Source organism: Scyliorhinus torazame, chromosome 4 (assembly GCF_047496885.1).
Source record: "Scyliorhinus torazame isolate Kashiwa2021f chromosome 4, sScyTor2.1, whole genome shotgun sequence".
In the NCBI taxonomy this organism is placed as follows: domain Eukaryota; kingdom Metazoa; phylum Chordata; class Chondrichthyes; order Carcharhiniformes; family Scyliorhinidae; genus Scyliorhinus; species Scyliorhinus torazame.
This window is the reverse complement of record NC_092710.1, coordinates 9,867,544-9,886,564: the sequence shown is the minus strand read 5'-3', so window position 1 is coordinate 9,886,564 and position 19,021 is coordinate 9,867,544. Positions and strand designations below refer to the sequence as shown.

Sequence of the window (19,021 nt, the reverse complement as noted above, 5' to 3'; positions counted from 1 at the left end):
TGCCCACTGACCCCCATCACCCACTGTGCCCACTGACCCACACTGACCCCCATCACCCCCTGTGCCCACTGACCCTCATCACCCCCTGTGCCCACTGACCCCCATCACCCCGTGCCCACTGACCCCATCACCCACTGTGCCCACTGACCCACATTGACCCCCATCACCCCCTGTGCCCACTGACCCCCATCACCCACTGTGCCCACTGACCCACATTGACCCCCATCACCCCGTGCCCACTGACCCCATCACCCTCTGTGCCCACTGACCCCCATCACCCCCTGTGCCCACTGACCCCCATCACCCACTGTGCCCACTGACCCACATTGACCCCCATCACCCCGTGCCCACTGACCCCATCACCCTGTGCCCACTGACCCCCATCACCCCGTGCCCACTGACCCCATCACACCTGTGCCCACTGACCCCCATCACCCCCTGTGCCCACTGACCCACACTGACCCCATCACACCTGTGCCCACTGACCCCCATCACATCACCCCCTGTGCCCACTGACCCACACTGACCCCCATCACCCCGTGCCCACTGACCCCAATCACCCCGTGCCCACTGACCCACACTGACCCCCATCACCCCTGTGCCCACTGACCCTAATCACCCCCTGTGCCCACTGACCCCAATCACCCCCTGTGCCCACTGACCCTCACTGACCCCCATCGCCCCTGTGCCCACTGACCCCAATCACCCACTGTGCCCACTGACCCCAATCACCCCATGCCCACTGACCCTCACTGACCCCCATCGCCCCTGTGCCCACTGACCCCAATCACCCCCTGTGCCCACTGACCCCCATCACCCCCTGTGCCCACTGACCCACACTGACCCCCATCACCCCCTGTGCCCACTGACCCACACTGACCCCCATCACCCACTGTGCCCACTGACCCCAATCACCCCCTGTGCCCACTGACCCCAATCACCCCCTGTGCCCACTGACCCACACTGACCCCCATCACCCCCTGTGCCCACTGACCCACACTGACCCCCATCACCCACTGTGCCCACTGACCCACACTGCCCCCATCACCCCCAGTGCACACTGACCCACACTGACCCCCATAACCCCCTGTGCCCTCTGACCCACACTGACCCCATCACCTCCAGTGTCCACTGACCCCCATCACCCCCAGTGCCCACTGACCCCCATCACCCCCAGTGTCCACTGACCCCCATCACCCCCAGTGTCCACTGACCCACACTGACCCTCATCACCCCCAGTGCCCACTGACCCCCATCACCCCCTGTGCCCACTGACCCCCATTACCCCCAGTGCCCACTGACCCCCATCGCCCCCTGTGCCCACTGACCCATATCACCCCCAGTGTCCACTGACCCACACTGACCCCCATCACCCCCTGTGCCCACTGACCCACACTGACCTCCATCACCCCCAGTGCCCACTGACCCACACTGACCCCCATCACCCCCTGTGCCCACTGACCCACACTGACCCCCATCACCCCCAGTGCCCACTGACCCACACTGACCCCCATCACCCCCTGTGCCCACTGACCCACATCACCCCCTGTGCCCACTGACCCACACTGACCCCCATCACCCCCAGTGCCCACTGACCCACACTGACCCCCATCACCCCCAGTGCCCACTGACCCACACTGACCCACATCACCCCCAGTGCCAACTGACCCCCATCGCCCCCTGTGCCCACTGACCCACACTGACCCCCATCACCCCCAGTGCCCACTGACCCCCATCACCCCCAGTGCCCACTGACCCACACTGACCCCATCACCCCCTGTGCCCACTGACCCACACTGACCTGATGGTGGTATAGGTCTGCATTGGAAGCGCTGTTTGTGAACAGGAACATGTCTATGAAGTGGATAAGGATGCTCGGGGCCTGTCGAGAGGTATCCGCTGAGTAAACAATCCACTTGTAGACGATGAGGAAGACCAGGTAGCCAAACAGAGACAGCATGAAGAGCAGTTCGGGCAGGAAGACCAGTAGCACAAACCAGGGCTTCTTAAAATGCCTGTAATTCAGACACAATAAACACACACTTCAACATCGAGGGCCAGCCATAGTGCAGGCCCTATTCAAACCGCACTCGAGACTGGGCTGAACGGGGCCTCCTCCTGTTCCGTGTAACAGGCTGGAGAAGGGGCTGAATGGGTCCTCCTCCTGTTCCTGGGTAACAGGCTGGAGAAGGGGCTGAATGGGGCCTCCTCCTGTTCCTGTGTAACGGGCTGGAGAAGGGGCTGAATGGGGCCTCCTCCTGTTCCTGTGTAACAGGCTGGAGAAGGGGCTGAATGGGGCCTCCTCCTGTTCCTGTGTAACAGGCTGGAGAAGGGGCTGAATGGGGCCTCCTCCTGTTCCTGTGTAACAGGCTGGAGAAGGGGCTGAATGGGGCCTCCTCCTGTTCCTGTGTAACAGGCTGGAGAAGGGGCTGAATGGGGCCTCCTCCTGTTCCTGTGTAACAGGCTGGAGAAGGGGCTGAATGGGGCCTCCTCCTGTTCCTGTGTAACAGGCTGGAGAAGGGGCTGAACGGGGCCTCCTCCTGTTCCGTGTAACAGGCTGGAGAAGGGGCTGAATGGGGCCTCCTCCTGTTCCTGTGTAACAGGCTGGAGAAGGGGCTGAATGGGGCCTCCTCCTGTTACTCTGTAACGGGCTGGAGAAGGGGCTGAATGGGGCCTCCTGTTCCTGTGTAACAGGCTGGAGAAGGGGCTGAATGGGGCCTCCTCCTGTTCCTGTGTAACAGGCTGGAGAAGGGGCTGAATGGGGCCTCCTCCTGTTCCTGTGTAACGGGCTGGAGAAGGGGCTGAATGGGGCCTCCTCCTGTTCCTGTGTAACAGGCTGGAGAAGGGGCTGAATGGGGCCTCCTCCTGTTCCTGTGTAACAGGCTGGAGAAGGGGCTGAATGGGGCCTCCTCCTGTTCCTGTGTAACGGGCTGGAGAAGGGGCTGAATGGGGCCTCCTCCTGTTCCTGTGTAACGGGCTGGAGAAGGGGCTGAATGGGGCCTCCTCCTGTTCCTGTGTAACGGGCTGGAGAAGGGGCTGAATGGGGCCTCCTCCTGTTCCTGTGTAACAGGCTGGAGAAGGGGCTGGATGGGGCCTCCTCCTGTTCCTGTGTAACAGGCTGGAGAAGGGGCTGAATGGGGCCTCCTCCTGTTCCTGTGTAACGGGCTGGAGAAGGGGCTGAATGGGGCCTCCTCCTGTTCCTGTGTAACAGGCTGGAGAAGGGGCTGAATGGGGCCTCCTCCTGTTCCTGGGTAACGGGCTGGAGAAGGGGCTGAATGGGGCATCCTCACGTTCCTGTGTAACAGGCTGGAGAAGGGGCTGAATGGGGCCTCCTGTTCCTGTGTAACAGGCTGGAGAAGGGGCCGAATGGGGCCTCCTCCTGTTCCTGTATGACGGGCTGGAGAAGGGGCTGAATGGGGCCTCCTCCTGTTCCTGTGTAACGGGCTGGAGAAGGGGCTGAATGGGGCCTCCTCCTGTTCCTGTGTAACGGGCTGGAGAAGGGGCTGAATGGGGCCTCCTCCTGTTCCTGTGTAACAGGCTGGAGAAGGGGCTGAATGGGGCCTCCTCCTGTTCCTGTGTAACAGGCTGGAGAAGGGGCTGAATGGGCCCTCCTCCTGTTCCTGTGTAACAGGCTGGAGAAGGGGCTGAATGGGGCCTTCTCCTGTTTCTGTGTAACAGGCTGGAGAAGGGGCTGAACGGGGCCTCCTCCTGTTCCTGTGTAACGGGCTGGAGAAGGGGCTGAATGTGGCATCCTCCTGTTCCTGTGTAACGGGCTGGAGAAGGGGCTGAATGGGGCCTCCTCCTGTTCCTGTGTAACGGGCTGGAGAAGGGGCCGAATGGGGCCTCCTCCTGTTCGACGGGCTGGTGACGATCAGTGTGAGTGACTGAGAGATGGGGGGGGTAGCTCGGGGACACAGACGGTCTGGGGGTCTGGGGGGTGAGGGGAGTTTCTCTGACAGACGAGCCTCACAGACTCTTTCCACTGGATTCCCAGTTTGTCGGATTGAACACGGCTCCGAGGAGAGATTTCAGTCAGATGCACATCGAGGAGGATTACAGACTTCCAGAGAAACACAACACCGCAGGCCTTCCCAGAAATGTCTCCCAATGCCGGAAGGAATGTCCGCCTGGGGGAGTGGCGCCAGCAATTTGTCCACAGCAAGATCCCACACTGCGTCCTGTTGATAAAATTCCCTCTGACAGTGCGGCACTCCCTCAGTACTGACCCACTGACAGTACGGCACTCCCTCAGTACTGACCCTCTGACAGTGCGGCACTCCCTCAGTACTGACCCTCTGACAGTGCAGCACTCCCTCAGTACTGACCCTCTGACAGTGCGGCACTCCCTCAGTACTGACCCTCTGACAGTGCGGCACTCCCTCAGTACTGACCCTCTGACAGTGCGGCACTCCCTCAGTACTGACCCTCTGACAGTGCGGCACTCCCTCAGTACTGACCCTCTGACAGTGCAGGACTCCCTCAGTACTGACCCTCTGACAGTGCGGCACTCCCTCAGTACTGACCCTCTGACAGTGTGGCACTCCCTCAGTACTGACCCTCTGACAGTGCGGCACTCCCTCAGTACTGACCCTCTGACAGTGAACACTCCCTCAGTACTGACCCTCTGACAGTGCGACACTCCCTCAGTACTGACCCTCTGACAGTGCGACACTCCCTCAGTACTGACCCTCTGACAGTGCAGCACTCCCTCAGTACTGACCCTCTGACAGTGCGACACTCCCTCAGTACTGACCCTCTGACAGTGAACACTCCCTCAGTACTGACCCTCTGACAGTGCGACACTCCCTCAGTACTGACCCTCTGACAGTGCGGCACTCCCTCAGTACTGACCCTCTGACAGTGCGGCACTCCCTCAGTACTGACCCTCTGACAGTACGGCACTCCCTCAGTACTGACCCTCTGACAGTGCGGCACTCCCTCAGTACTGACCCTCTGACAGTGCGGCACTCCCTCAGTACTGACCCTCTGACAGTGCGGCACTCCCTCAGTACTGACCCTCTGACAGTGCGGCACTCCCTCAGTACTGACCGTCTGACAGTGCGGCACTCCCTCAGTACTGACCCTCTGACAGTGCGGCACTCCCTCAGTACTGACCCTCTGACAGTGCGGCACTCCCTCAGTACTGACCCTCTGACAGTGCGGCACTCCCTCAGTACTGACCCTCTGACAGTGCGGCACTCCCTCAGTACTGACCCTCTGACAGTGCGGCACTCCCTCAGTACTGACCCTCTGACAGTGCAGCACTCCCTCAGTACTGACCCTCTGACAGTGAACACTCCCTCAGTACTGACCCTCTGACAGTGCGACACTCCCTCAGTACTGACCCTCTGACAGTGCGGCACTCCCTCAGTACTGACTCTCTGACAGTGTGGCACTCCCTCAGTACTGACCCTCTGACAGTGCGGCACTCCCTCAGTACTGACCCTCTGACGGTGCAGCACTCCCTCAGTACTGACCCTCTGACAGTGCAGCACACCCTCAGTACTGACCCTCTGACAGTGCGGCACTCCCTCAGTACTGACCCTCTGACAGTGCAGCACTCCCTCAGTACTGACCCTCTGACGGTGCAGCACACCCTCAGTACTGACCCTCTGACGGTGCAGCACTCCCTCAGTACTGACCCTCTGACAGTGCGGCACTCCCTCAGTACTGACCCTCTGACGGTGCAGCACTCCCTCAGTACTGACCCTCTGACGGTGCAGCACTCCCTCAGTACTGACCCTCTGACAGTGCAGCACTCCCTCAGTACTGACCCTCTGACAGTGCGGCACTCCCTCAGTACTGACCCTCTGACAGTGCGGCACTCCCTCAGTACTGACCCTCTGACGGTGCAGCACTCCCTCAGTACTGACCCTCTGACAGTGCGGCACTCCCTCTGTACTGACACTGTGACAGTGCAGCACTCCCTCAGTACTGACCCTCTGACAGTGCGGCACGCCCTCAGTACTGACCCTCTGACAGTGCGGCACTCCCTCAGTACTGACTCTCTGACAGTGCGGCACTCCCTCAGTACTGACCCTCTGACGGTGCAGCACTCCCTCAGTACTGACCCTCTGACGGTGCAGCACTCCCTCAGTACTGACCCTCTGACAGTGCAGCACTCCCTCAGTACTGACCCTCTGACAGTGCAGCACTCCCTCAGTACTGACCCTCTGACAGTGCAGCACTCCCTCAGTACTGACCCTCTGACAGTGCGGCACTCCCTCAGTACTGACCCTCTGACAGTGCAGCACTCCCTCAGTACTGACCCTCTGACAGTGCGGCACGCCCTCAGTACTGACCCTGTGACAGTGCAGCACTCCCTCTGTACTGACACTGTGACAGTGCAGCACTCCCTCAGTACTGACCCTCTGACAGTGCGGCACGCCCTCAGTACTGACCCTCTGACAGTGCGGCACTCCCTCAGTACTGACCCTCTGACAGTGCAGCGCTCCCTCAGTACTGACCCTCTGACAGTGCGGCACTCCCTCAGTACTGAACTTCTGACATTGCAGCACTCCCTCAGTACTGACCCTCTGACAGTGCGGCACTCCCTCAGTACTGAACTTCTGACAGTGCGGCACTCCCTCAGTACTGACCCTCTGACAGTGCGGCACTCCCTCAGTACTGACCCTCTGACAGTGCGGCACTCCCTCAGTACTAACCCTTGAACAGTGCAGCACTCCCACTGTACTGACCCTCTGACAGTGCAGCACTCCCTCAGTACTGACCCTCTGACAGTGCAGCACTCCCTACGTATTGTCCCTCTGACAGTGCGGCACTCCCTCAGTACTGACCCTCTGACAGTGCGGCACTCCCTCAGTACTGACCCTCTGATAGTGCGGCACTCCCTCAGTACTGACCCTCTGACAGTGCGGCACTCCCTCAGTACTGACCCTCTGACAGTGCGGCACTCCCTCAGTACTGACCCTCTGACAGTGCGGCACTCCCTCAGTACTGACCCTCTGACAGTGCGGCACTCCCTCAGTACTGACCCTCTGACAGTGCAGCACACCCTCAGTACTGACCCTCTGACAGTGCGGAGCTCCCTCAGTACTGACCCACTGACAGTGCGGCACTCCCTCAGTACTGACCCTCTGACAGTGCAGCACTCCCTCAGTACTGACCCTCTGACAGTGCGGCACTCCCTCAGTACTGACCCTCTGACAGTGCAGCACTCCCTCAGTACTGACCATCTGACAGTGCAGCACTCCCTCAGTACTGACCCTCTGACAGTGCGGCACTCCCTCAGTACTGACCCTCTGACAGTGCAGCACTCCCTCAGTACTGACCCTCTGACAGTGCGGTGCTCCCTCAGTACTGACCCTCTGACAGTGCGGCACTCCCTCAGTACTGACCCTCTGACAGTGCGGCACTCCCTCAGTACTGACCCTCTGACAGTGCGGCACTCCCTCAGTACTGACCCTCTGACAGTGCGGCACTCCCTCAGTACAGACCCTCTGACAGTGCGGCACTCCCTCAGTACTGACCCTCTGACAGTGCAGCACTCCCTCAGTACAGACCCTCTGACAGTGCGGCACTCCCTCAGTACTGACCCTCTGACAGTGCGGCACTCCCTCGGTACTGAGCCTCTGACAGTGCTGCACTCCCTCAGCACTGACCCTCTGACAGTGCGGCACTCCCTCAGAACTGACCCTCTGACAGTGCGGCACTCCCTCAGTACTGACCCTCTGACAGTGCAGCACTCCCTCAGTACTGACCCTCTGACAGTGCGGAGCTCCCTCAGTCCTGACCCTCTGACAGTGCGGCACTCCCTCAGTACTGACAATCTGACAGTGTGGCACTCCCTCAGTACTGACCCTCTGACAGTGCAGCACTCCCTCAGTACTGACCCTCTGACAGTGTAGCACTCCTTCAGTACTGACCCTCTGACAGTGCAGCACTCCCTCAGTACTGACCTTCTGACAGTGCGGCACTCCCTCAGTACTGACCCTCTGACAGTGCGGCACTCCCTCAGTACTGACCCTCTGACAGTGTAGCACTCCTTCAGTACTGACCCTCTGACAGTGCAGCACTCCCTCAGTACTGACCCTCTGACAGTGCGGCACTCCCTCAGTACTGACCCTCTGACAGTGCCACCCTTGTCTGATGGACACTCACATGTAGTTGAACACGCTGAGCGACACGCCAAAGCACATGTGGATAATCCCCAGGATCACCGACAACTTCATTTTGAACGAGTTGAGGAAGTTTAGTTGATTGTTTGCGAGGTGCCAGATCTGTGAAGGGGAGAATGAAAGATTGGGTGTTTTTAATGGTGGGGTGCATCACGTACGAGACGCTGAATGGCCTCGCCCATCTGCGTTAGATCTTATGCAGTCGCCGATTCCCTGCCCTCCTGTTCTCTGGCCATCTCTTCCGGAAGATCGCGTATTATTCAAAAACGGAAAAGAAAACAATATTTAAACTTCAACTAAAACAGATTACATGCAGTTTCTTAACCCTAACACACTAGCTGCCATTAAACAGCAGTGGAACAGAACATGCAGCTCTCCTTCCACGACATGTACGAAACAATTTTCTCACCAGGACACTCGTTCTGAATCCGATTTGGAAGCCTGCCTCGACGTCACCTTTCATGACCTTTCCGGCCGATTTGCAAAGCCTTCCCGGTCCCTGTTCAAAACCAGCATTCTCTCTTTCCCGCTCTCTCTCTAAGCTCCACCTCGCCCCTGAAACAATGGTTGCCTGGGTTTTCCAGACTTGAATCTGTCATTGTTCTCCTGGTTGTTTACGGGCCCACACCCGTTCATACAAAAGAACAGAGCCACTATATTAATGCGCGCAGTGTACGGAGCAAGGTAGATGAGCTTGTGGCCCAGATTGTGACTGGCAGGTATGATGTGGTAGGCATCACAGAGACGTGGTTGCAGGGGATTCAGGACTGGCATTTAAACATCCAGGGATTCACAACCTATCGAAAAGACAGAGAGATGGGCAGAGGGGGCGGGGTTGCCTTGTTAATTAGGAATGAAATTAAATCAATAGCACTAAACGACATAGGGTCAGATGATGTGGAGTCTGTGTGGGTAGAGTTGAGGAACCACAAAGGCAAAAACACCATAATGGGAGTTATGTACAGGCCTCCTAACAGTGGTCAGGACCGGGGGCACAAAATGCACCACGAAATAGAAAGTGCATGTCAGAAAGGCAAGGTCACAGTGATCATGGGGGACTTCAATATGCAGGTGGACTGGGTAAATAATGCTGCCAGTGGACCCAAGGAAAGGGAATTCATTGAATGTTTACAGGAGGGCTTTTTGGAACAGCTTGTGATGGAGCCCACGAGGGAACATAGAACATAGAACATAGAACAATACAGCGCAGTACAGGCCCTTCGGCCCACGATGTTGCACCGAAACAAAAGCCATCTAACCTACACTATGCCATTATCATCCATATGTTTATCCAATAAACTTTTAAATGCCCTCAATGTTGGCGAGTTCACTACTGTAGCAGGTAGGGCATTCCACGGCCTCACTACTCTTTGCGTAAAGAACCTACCTCTGACCTCTGTCCTATATCTATTACCCCTCAGTTTAAAGTTATGTCCCCTCGTGCCAGCCATATCCATCCGCGGGAGAAGGCTCTCACTGTCCACCCTATCCAACCCCCTGATCATTTTGTATGCCTCTATTAAGTCTCCTCTTAACCTTCTTCTCTCCAACGAAAACAACCTCAAGTCCGTCAGCCTTTCCTCATAAGATTTTCCCTCCATACCAGGCAACATCCTGGTAAATCTCCTCTGCACCCGCTCCAAAGCCTCCACGTCCTTCCTATAATGCGGTGACCAGAACTGTACGCAATACTCCAAATGCGGCCGGACCAGAGTTCTGTACAGCTGCAACATGACCTCCCGACTCCAGAACTCAATCCCTCTACCAATAAAGGCCAACACTCCATAGGCCTTCTTCACAACCCTATCAACCTGGGTGGCAACTTTCAGGGATCTATGTACATGGACACCTAGATCCCTCTGCTCATCCACACTTTCAAGAACTTTACCATTAGCCAAATATTCCGCATTCCTGTTATTCCTTCCAAAGTGAATCACCTCACACTTCTCTACATTAAACTCCATTTGCCACCTCTCAGCCCAGCTCTGCAGCTTATCTATATCCCTCTGTAACCTGCTACATCCTTCCACACTATCGACAACACCACCGACTTTAGTATCGTCTGCAAATTTACTCACCCACCCTTCTGCGCCTTCCTCTAGGTCATTGATAAAAATGACAAACAGCAACGGCCCCAGAACAGATCCTTGTGGTACTCCACTTGTGACTGTACTCCATTCTGAACATTTCCCATCAACCACCACCCTCTGTCTTCTTTCAGCTAGCCAATTTCTGATCCACATCTCTAAATCACCCTCAATCCCCAGCCTCCGTATTTTTTGCAATAGCCTACCGTGGGGAACCTTATCAAACGCTTTGCTGAAATCCATATACACCACATCAACTGCTCTACCCTCGTCTACCTGTTCAGTCACCTTCTCAAAGAAACAGGCCATTCTGGACTTAGTGTTATGTAATGAGCCAGACTTGATTAAAGATCTTAAAGTAAGGGAGCACTTAGGAGGCAGTGATCATAATATGGTAGAATTCAATCTCCAATTTGAAAGAAAGAAGGTAGAATCAGATGTAAAGGTGTTACAGTTAAATAAAGGTTACTACAGGGGCATGAGGGAGGAACTGACGAAAATCGACTGGGAGCAGAGCCTAGTGGGAAAGACAGTAGAACAGCAATGGCAGGAGTTTCTGGTAGTAATTGAGGACACAGTACAGAGGTTCATCCCAAAGAAAAGACAGGTTATCAGAGGGGGGATTAGGCAGCCATGGCTGACAAGGGAAGTTAGGGAATGCATCAAAGCAAAAGAGAAAGCCTATAATGTGGCAAAGAGTAGTGGGAAGTCAGAAGATTGGGAAGGCTACAAAAACAAACAGAGGATAACAAAGAGAGAGATAAGGAAAGAGAGGATCAAATGTGAAGGTAGGCTAGCCAGTAACATTAGGAATGATAGTAAAAGTTTCTTTAAACACATTAAAAACAAACGGGAGACAAAAGTAGACATTGGGACGCTCCAAAATGACGCTGGTAATTTTGTGATGGGAGACGAGGAAATAGCTGAGGAACTAAATAAGTACTTTGCGTCAGTCTTCACAGTAGAAGACATGAGTAATATCCCACCAATTCCGGAGAGTCAGGGGGCAGAGTTGAATATGGTAGCCATCACAAAGGAGAAAGTGCTAGAGAAACTAAGAGGTCTAAAAATTGATAAATCTCCGGGCCCAGATGGACTACATCCTAGAGTTCTAAAGGAGATAGCTGAAGAAATAGTGGAGGCGTTGGTGATGATCTTTCAAAAGTCACTGGAGTCAGGGAAAGTCCCAGAGGATTGGAAAATCGCTGTTGTAACCCCCCCTGTTCAAGAAGGGAACAAGGAAAAAGATGGAAAATTATAGGCCAATTAGTCTAACCTCGGTTGTTGGCAAGATTCTAGAATCCATTGTTAAGGATGAGATTTCTAAATTCTTGGAAGTGCAGGGTCAGATTAGGACAAGTCAGCATGGATTTAGTAAGGGGAGGTCGTGCCTGACAAACCTGTTAGAGTTCTTTGAAGAGATAACAAATAGGTTAGACCAAGGAGAGCCAATGGATGTTATCTATCTTGTTCCAAAAGGCCTTTGATAAGGTGCCTCACGGGAGACTGCTGAGTAAAATAAGGGCCCATGGTATTCGAGGCAAGGTACTAACATGGATTGACGACTGGCTGTCAGGCAGAAGGCAGAGAGTTGGTATAAAAGGTTCGTTTTCGGAATGGCAACCGGTGACGAGTGGTGTCCCGCAGGGTTCAGTGTTGGGGCCACAGCTGTTCTCTTTATATATTAACGATCTAGATGACGGGACTGGGGGCATTCTGGCTACGTTTGCCGGTGATACAAAGATAGGTGGAGGGGCAGGTAGTATGGAGGAGGTGGGGAGGCTGCAGAAAGATTTAGACAGTTTAGGAGAGTGGTCCAAGAAATGGCTGATGAAATTCAACGTGGGCAAGTGCGAGGTCTTGCACTTTGGAAAAAAGAATAGAGGCATGGACTATTTTCTAAACGGTGACAAAATTCATAATGCTGAAGTGCAAAGGGACTTGGGAGTCCTAGTCCAGGATTCTCTAAAGGTAAACTTGCAGGTTGAGTCCGTAATTAAGAAAGCAAATGCAATGTTGTCATTCATCTCAAGAGGCTTGGAATATAAAAGCAGGGATATACTTCTGAAGCTTTATAAAGCATTAGTTAGGCCCCATTTAGAATACTGTGAGCAATTTTGGGCCCCACACCTCAGGAAGGACATACTGGCACTGGAGTGGGTCCAACGGAGATTCACACGGATGATCCCAGGAATGGTAGGCCTAACATACGATGAATGTCTGAGGATCCTGGGATTATATTCATTGGAGTTTAGGAGGTTGAGGGGAGATCTAATAGAAACTTACAAGATAATGAATGGCTTAGATAGGGTGGATGTTGGGAAGTTGTTTCCATTAGCAGGGGAGACTAGGACCCGGGGGCACAGCCTTAGAATAAAAGGGAGTCACTTTAGAACAGAGATGAGGAGAAATTTCTTCAGCCAGAGAGTGGTGGGTCTGTGGAATTCATTGCCACAGAGGGCGGTGGAGGCCGGGATGTTGAGTGTCTTTAAGACAGGAGTTGATAAATTCTTGATTTCTCGAGGAATTAAGGGCTATGGAGAGAGAGCGGGTAAATCAGCCATGATTGAATGGTGGAGTGGACTCGATGGGCCGAATGGCCTTACTTCTGTTCCTATGTCTTATGGTCTTAACATGCAACTAACCTCCCATTGACTGAGGAAGAGGTCGTCAGACTCTGTAATGGGCTAATAGCTGGTCAGATATGAGTGTCCCGAAGGACAATGGACCTGGGGGATCCTGTGTGTTCCCACTGACGAGTTTACATCTGACTGGGGCAGGGTTGAGCATATCCCTCTGACTCTGTGCTCGCAGGATTTTCCCTCAGTTGGCTTAACCGCGAAATTGCCTGCTCCACTGGGGTCTCATACCAGACAACCCGGCCGTCCCAGGAATCTGTCTGGTGAACCTTGGCTGCTCTCCCTCTCATCCCTATACAGCTGCAGTAAGACATCCTCGCTCCTGTACTCCAATCCTCTCGCAATGAAGGCCGACATACCATCTGTGTTCCTCACCGTTTGACGTACGCAGATGCTGCTTCTAGAGACTGGTGCACTCGGACACCCAGGTCCCTCTGCACACCAACATTTCCCAATCCATCACCATTTAAATAACACTCTCTCATTCTGATTCTCTGTCCCAAGTGGATACCTTCACATTTATCCACGATACACTGCACCTGCCACGTATTTACCCACTCACTCAACCTGTCCATATAACCTTGAAGCTTCTTAACATCCTCCTCGCCACTTGCATTCCCAACATCCTCCTCGCCACTCACATTCCCAACATCCTCCTCGTCACTCACACTCCCAACATCCTCCTCGCCACTCACATTCCCAACATCCTCCTCGCCACTCACATTCCCAACATCCTCCTCGCCACTCACATTCCCAACATCCTCCTCGCCACTCACATCCCCAACATCCTCCTCGCCACTCACATCCCCAACATTCTCCTCGCCACTCACACTCCCAACATCCTCCTCGCCACTCACATCCCCAACATCCTCCTCGCCACTCACATTCCCAACATCCTCCTCGCCACTCACATTCCCAACATCCTCCTCGCCACTCACATCCCCAACATCCTCCTCGCCACTCACATCCCCAACATTCTCCTCGCCACTCACACTCCCAACATCCTCCTCGCCACTCACATCCCCAACATCCTCCTCGCCACTCACATCCCCAACATCCTCCTCGCCACTCACATTCCCAACATCCTCCTCGCCACTCACATCCCCAACATCCTCCTCGCCACTCACAATCCCAACATCCTCCTCGCCACTCACACTCCCAACATCCTCCTCGCCACTCACATCCCCAACATCCTCCTCGCCACTCACATTCCAAACATCCTCCTCGCCACTCACATTCCCAACATCCTCCTCGCCACTCACACTCCCAACATCCTCCTCACCACTCACATCCCCAACATCCTCCTCGCCACTCACATTGCCAACATCCTCCTCGCCACTCACGTTGCCAACATCCTCCTCGCCACTCACATTCCCAACATCCTCCTCGCCACTCACATCCCCAACATCCTCCTCGCCACTCACATTCCCAACATCCTCCTCCCCACTCACAACCCCAACATCCTCCTCGCCACTCACATCCCCAACATCCTCCTCGCCACTCACATCCCCAACATCCTCCTCGCCACTCACAACCCCAACATCCTCCTCGCCACTCACACTCCCAACATCCTCCTCGCCACTCACATTCCCAACATCCTCCTCCCCACTCACAACCCCAACATCCTCCTCGCCACTCACATTCCCAACATCCTCCTCCCCACTCACAACCCCAACATCCTCCTCGCCACTCACATCCCCAACATCCTCCTCGCCACTCACATTCCAAACATCCTCCTCGCCACTCACATCCCCAACATCCTCCTCGCCACTCACATCCCCAACATCCTCGTCACTCACATCCCCAACATCCTCCTCGCCACTCACATCCCCAACATCCTCCTCGTCACTCACACCCCCAACATCCTCCTCGCCACTCACATTCCCAACATCCTCCTCGTCACTCAAATTGCCAACATCCTCCTCGCCACTCACATCCCCAACATCCTCCTCGCCACTCACGTTCCCAACATCCTCCTCGCCATTCACGTTGCCAACATCCTCCTCGCCACTCACGTTCCCAACATCCTCCTCGCCACTCAAGTTCCCAACATCCTCCTCGCCATTCACGTTGCCAACATCCTCCTCGCCACTCACATCCCCAACATCCTCCTCGCCACTCACATCCCCAACATCCTCCTCGCCACTAACATTCCCAACATCCTCCTCGTCACTCACATCCCCAACATCCTCCTCGCCACTCACATTCCCAACATCCTCCTCGCCACTCACATCCCCAACATCCTCCTCGCCACTCACATTCCCAACATCCTCCTCGCCACTCACATTCCCAACATCCTCCTCGCCACTCACATTCCCAACATCCTCCTCGCCACTCACATCCCCAACATCCTCCTCGCCACTCACATTCCCAACATCCTCCTCGCCACTCACATTTCCAACATCCTCCTCGCCACTCACATTCCAAACATCCTCCTCGCCACTCACATTCCCAACATCCTCCTCGCCACTCACATCCCCAACATCCTCCTCGCCACTCACATTCCCAACATCCTCCTCGCCACTCACATTTCCAACATCCTCCTCGCCACTCACATTCCCAACATCCTCCTCGCCACTCACATTCCCAACATCCTCCTCGTCACTCACATCCCCAACATCCTCCTCGCCACTCACATTCCCAACATCCTCCTCACCACTCACATCCCCAACATCCTCCTCGCCACTCACGTTCCCAACATCCTCCTCGCCATTCACGTTGCCAACATCCTCCTCGCCACTCACATCCCCAACATCCTCCTCGCCACTCACATTCCCAACACCCTCCTCGCCACTCACATCCCCAACATCCTCCTCGCCACTCACACTCCCAACATCCTCCTCGCCACTCACATCCCCAACATCCTCCTCGCCACTCACATTTCCAACATCCTCCTCGCCACTCACATTCCCAACATCCTCCTCGCCACTCACATTCCCAACATCCTCCTCGCCACTCACATTCCCAACATCCTCCTCGCCACTCACATCCCCAACATCCTCCTCGCCACTCACATTCCCAACATCCTCCTCGCCACTCACATTTCCAACATCCTCCTCGCCACTCACATTCCCAACATCCTCCTCGCCACTCACATTCCCAACATCCTCCTCGTCACTCACATCCCCAACATCCTCCTCGCCACTCACATTCCCAACATCCTCCTCACCACTCACATCCCCAACATCCTCCTCGCCACTCACGTTCCCAACATCCTCCTCGCCATTCACGTTGCCAACATCCTCCTCGCCACTCACATCCCCAACATCCTCCTCGCCACTCACATTCCCAACACCCTCCTCGCCACTCACAATCCCAACATCCTCCTCGCCACTCACATCCCCAACATCCTCCTCGCCACTCACGTTCCCAACATCCTCCTCGCCATTCACGTTGCCAACATCCTCCTCGCCACTCACATCCCCAACATCCTCCTCGCCACTCACATTCCCAACACCCTCCTCGCCACTCACATCCCCAACATCCTCCTCGCCACTCACACTCCCAACATCCTCCTCGCCACTCACATTCCCAACATCCTCCTCGCCACTCACATTCCCAACATCCTCCTCACCACTCACATTCCCAACATCCTCCTCGCCACTCATCCCCAACATCCTCCTCGCCACTCACATCCCCAACATCCTCCTCGCCACTCACATTCCCAACACCCTCCTCGCCACTCACATTCCCAACACCCTCCTCGCCACTCACATTCCCAACATCCTCCTCGCCACTCACATTCCCAACATCCTCCTCGCCACTCACATTCCCAACATCCTCCTCGCCACTCACATTCCCAACACCCTCCTCGCCACTCACATTCCCAACATCCTCCTCGCCACTCACATTCCCAACATCCTCCTCACCACTCACATTCCCAACATCCTCCTCACCACTCACATTGCCAACATCCTCCTGGCCAATCACATTCCCAACATCCTCCTCGCCACTCACATCCCCAACATCCTCCTCGCCACTCACATCCCCAACATCCTCCTCGCCACTCACATTCCCAACATCCTCCCCGCCACTCACATTCCCAACATCCTCCTCGCCACTCACATTCCCAACATCCTCCTCACCACTCACATCCCCAACATCCTCCTCGCCACTCACATTGCCAACATCCTCCTCGCCACTCACATCCCCAACATCCTCCTCGCCACTCACATTGCCAACATCCTCCTCGCCACTCACATTGCCAACATCCTCCTCTCCACTCACATTCCCAACATCCTCCTCACCACTCACACTCCCAACATCCTCCTCGCCACTCACATTCCCAACATGCTCCTCACCACTCACATTCCCAACATCCTCCTCGCCACTCACATTCCCAACATGCTCCTCACCACTCACATTCCCAACATCCTCCTCGCCACTCACATTCCCAACATGCTCCTCACCACTCACATTCCCAACATCCTCCTCGCCACTCACATTCCCAACATGCTCCTCACCACTCACATTCCCAACATGCTCCTCACCACTCACATCCCCAACATCCTCCTCGCCACTCACATTCCCAACATGCTCCTCACCACTCACATTCCCAACATCCTCCTCACCACTCACATTCCCAACATCCTCCTCGCCACTCACATTCCCAACATGCTCCTCACCACTCACATTCCCAACATCCTCCTCACCACTCACACTCCCAACATCCTCCTCGTCACTCAAATCCCCAACATCCTCCTCGCCACTCACATTCCCAACATGCTCCTCACCACTCACATCCCCAACATCCTCCTCGCCACTCACATTCCCAACATGCTCCTCACCACTCACATTCCCAACATGCTCCTCACCACTCACATTCCCAACATCCTCCTCACCACTCACACTCCCAACATCCTCCTCGTCACTCAAATCCCCAACATCCTCCTCGCCACTCACATTCCCAACATCCTCCTCGCCACTCACATTCCCAACATCCTCCTCGCCACTCACACCCCCAACATCCTCCTCGTCACTCAAATCCCCAACATCCTCCTCGCCACTCACATTCCCAACATCCTCCTCGTCACTCAAATCCCCAACATCCTCCTCGCCACTCACATTCCCAACATCCTCCTCGTCACTCACATTCCCCACATCCTCCTCGCCACTCACATTCCCAACATCCTCCTCGCCACTCACATTCCCAACATCCTCCTCGCCACTCACACCCCCAACATCCTCCTCGTCACTCAAATCCCCAACATCCTCCTCGCCACTCACATTCCCAACATCCTCCTCGTCACTCAAATCCCCAACATCCTCCTCGCCACTCACATTCCCAACATGCTCCTCACCACTCACATCCCCAACATCCTCCTCGCCACTCACATCCCAACATCCTCCTCACCACTCACATTCCCAACATCCTCCTCGCCACTCACATCCCAACATCCTCCTCACCACTCACATTCCCAACATCCTCCTCGTCACTCACATCCCAACATCCTCCTCACCACTCACATTCCCAACATCCTCCTCGCCACTCACACTCCCAACATCCTCCTCGCCACTCACATTCCCAACATCCTCCTCGTCACTCACATCCCCAACATCCACCTCGCCACTCACATCCCCAACATCCTCCTCGCCACTCACATCCCCAACATCCTCCTCGCCACTCACACTCCAAACATCCTCCTCGCCACTCACTTTCCCAACATCCTCCTCGTCACTCAAATCCCCAACATCCTCCTCACCACTCACATTCCCAACATCCTCCTCGCCACTCACACTCCCAACATCCTCCTCGCCACTCACATTCCCAACATCCTCCTCGTCACTCACATCCCCAACATCCACCTCGCCACTCACATCCCCAACATCCTCCTCGCCACTCACATCCCCAACATCCTCCTCGCCACTCACACTCCAAACATCCTCCTCGCCACTCACTTTCCCAACATCCTCCTCGTCACTCAAATCCCCAACATCCTCCTCGCCACTCATATTGCCAACATCCTCCTCGCCACTCACACTCCCAACATCCTCCTCGCCACTCACTTTCCCAACATCCTCCTCGTCACTCAAATCCCCAACATCCTCCTCGCCACTCACATTCCCAACATCCTCCTCGTCACTCAAATCCCCAACATCCTCCTCGTCACTCACATTCCCAACATCCTCCTCGCCACTCACTTTCCCAACATCCTCC

General features: G+C 55.1%; 1 protein-coding gene across 1 annotated transcript in view; it reads right to left on the bottom strand.

Annotated features, from left to right (window-relative positions):
• LOC140410117 (V-type proton ATPase 116 kDa subunit a 2-like) overlaps positions 1 to 19,021 on the bottom strand; it is a 109,093-nt gene that overhangs the window by 54,848 nt on the left and 35,224 nt on the right. Inside the window, exons 7-8 of the mRNA XM_072498058.1 lie at positions 8,122 to 8,240; positions 1,802 to 2,015 (exon numbers count right to left, since the gene is read on the bottom strand). Of these exons, the coding sequence (XP_072354159.1) occupies positions 1,802 to 2,015; positions 8,122 to 8,240 (333 nt within the window). The remainder of the gene's footprint in view (positions 1 to 1,801; positions 2,016 to 8,121; positions 8,241 to 19,021) is intronic.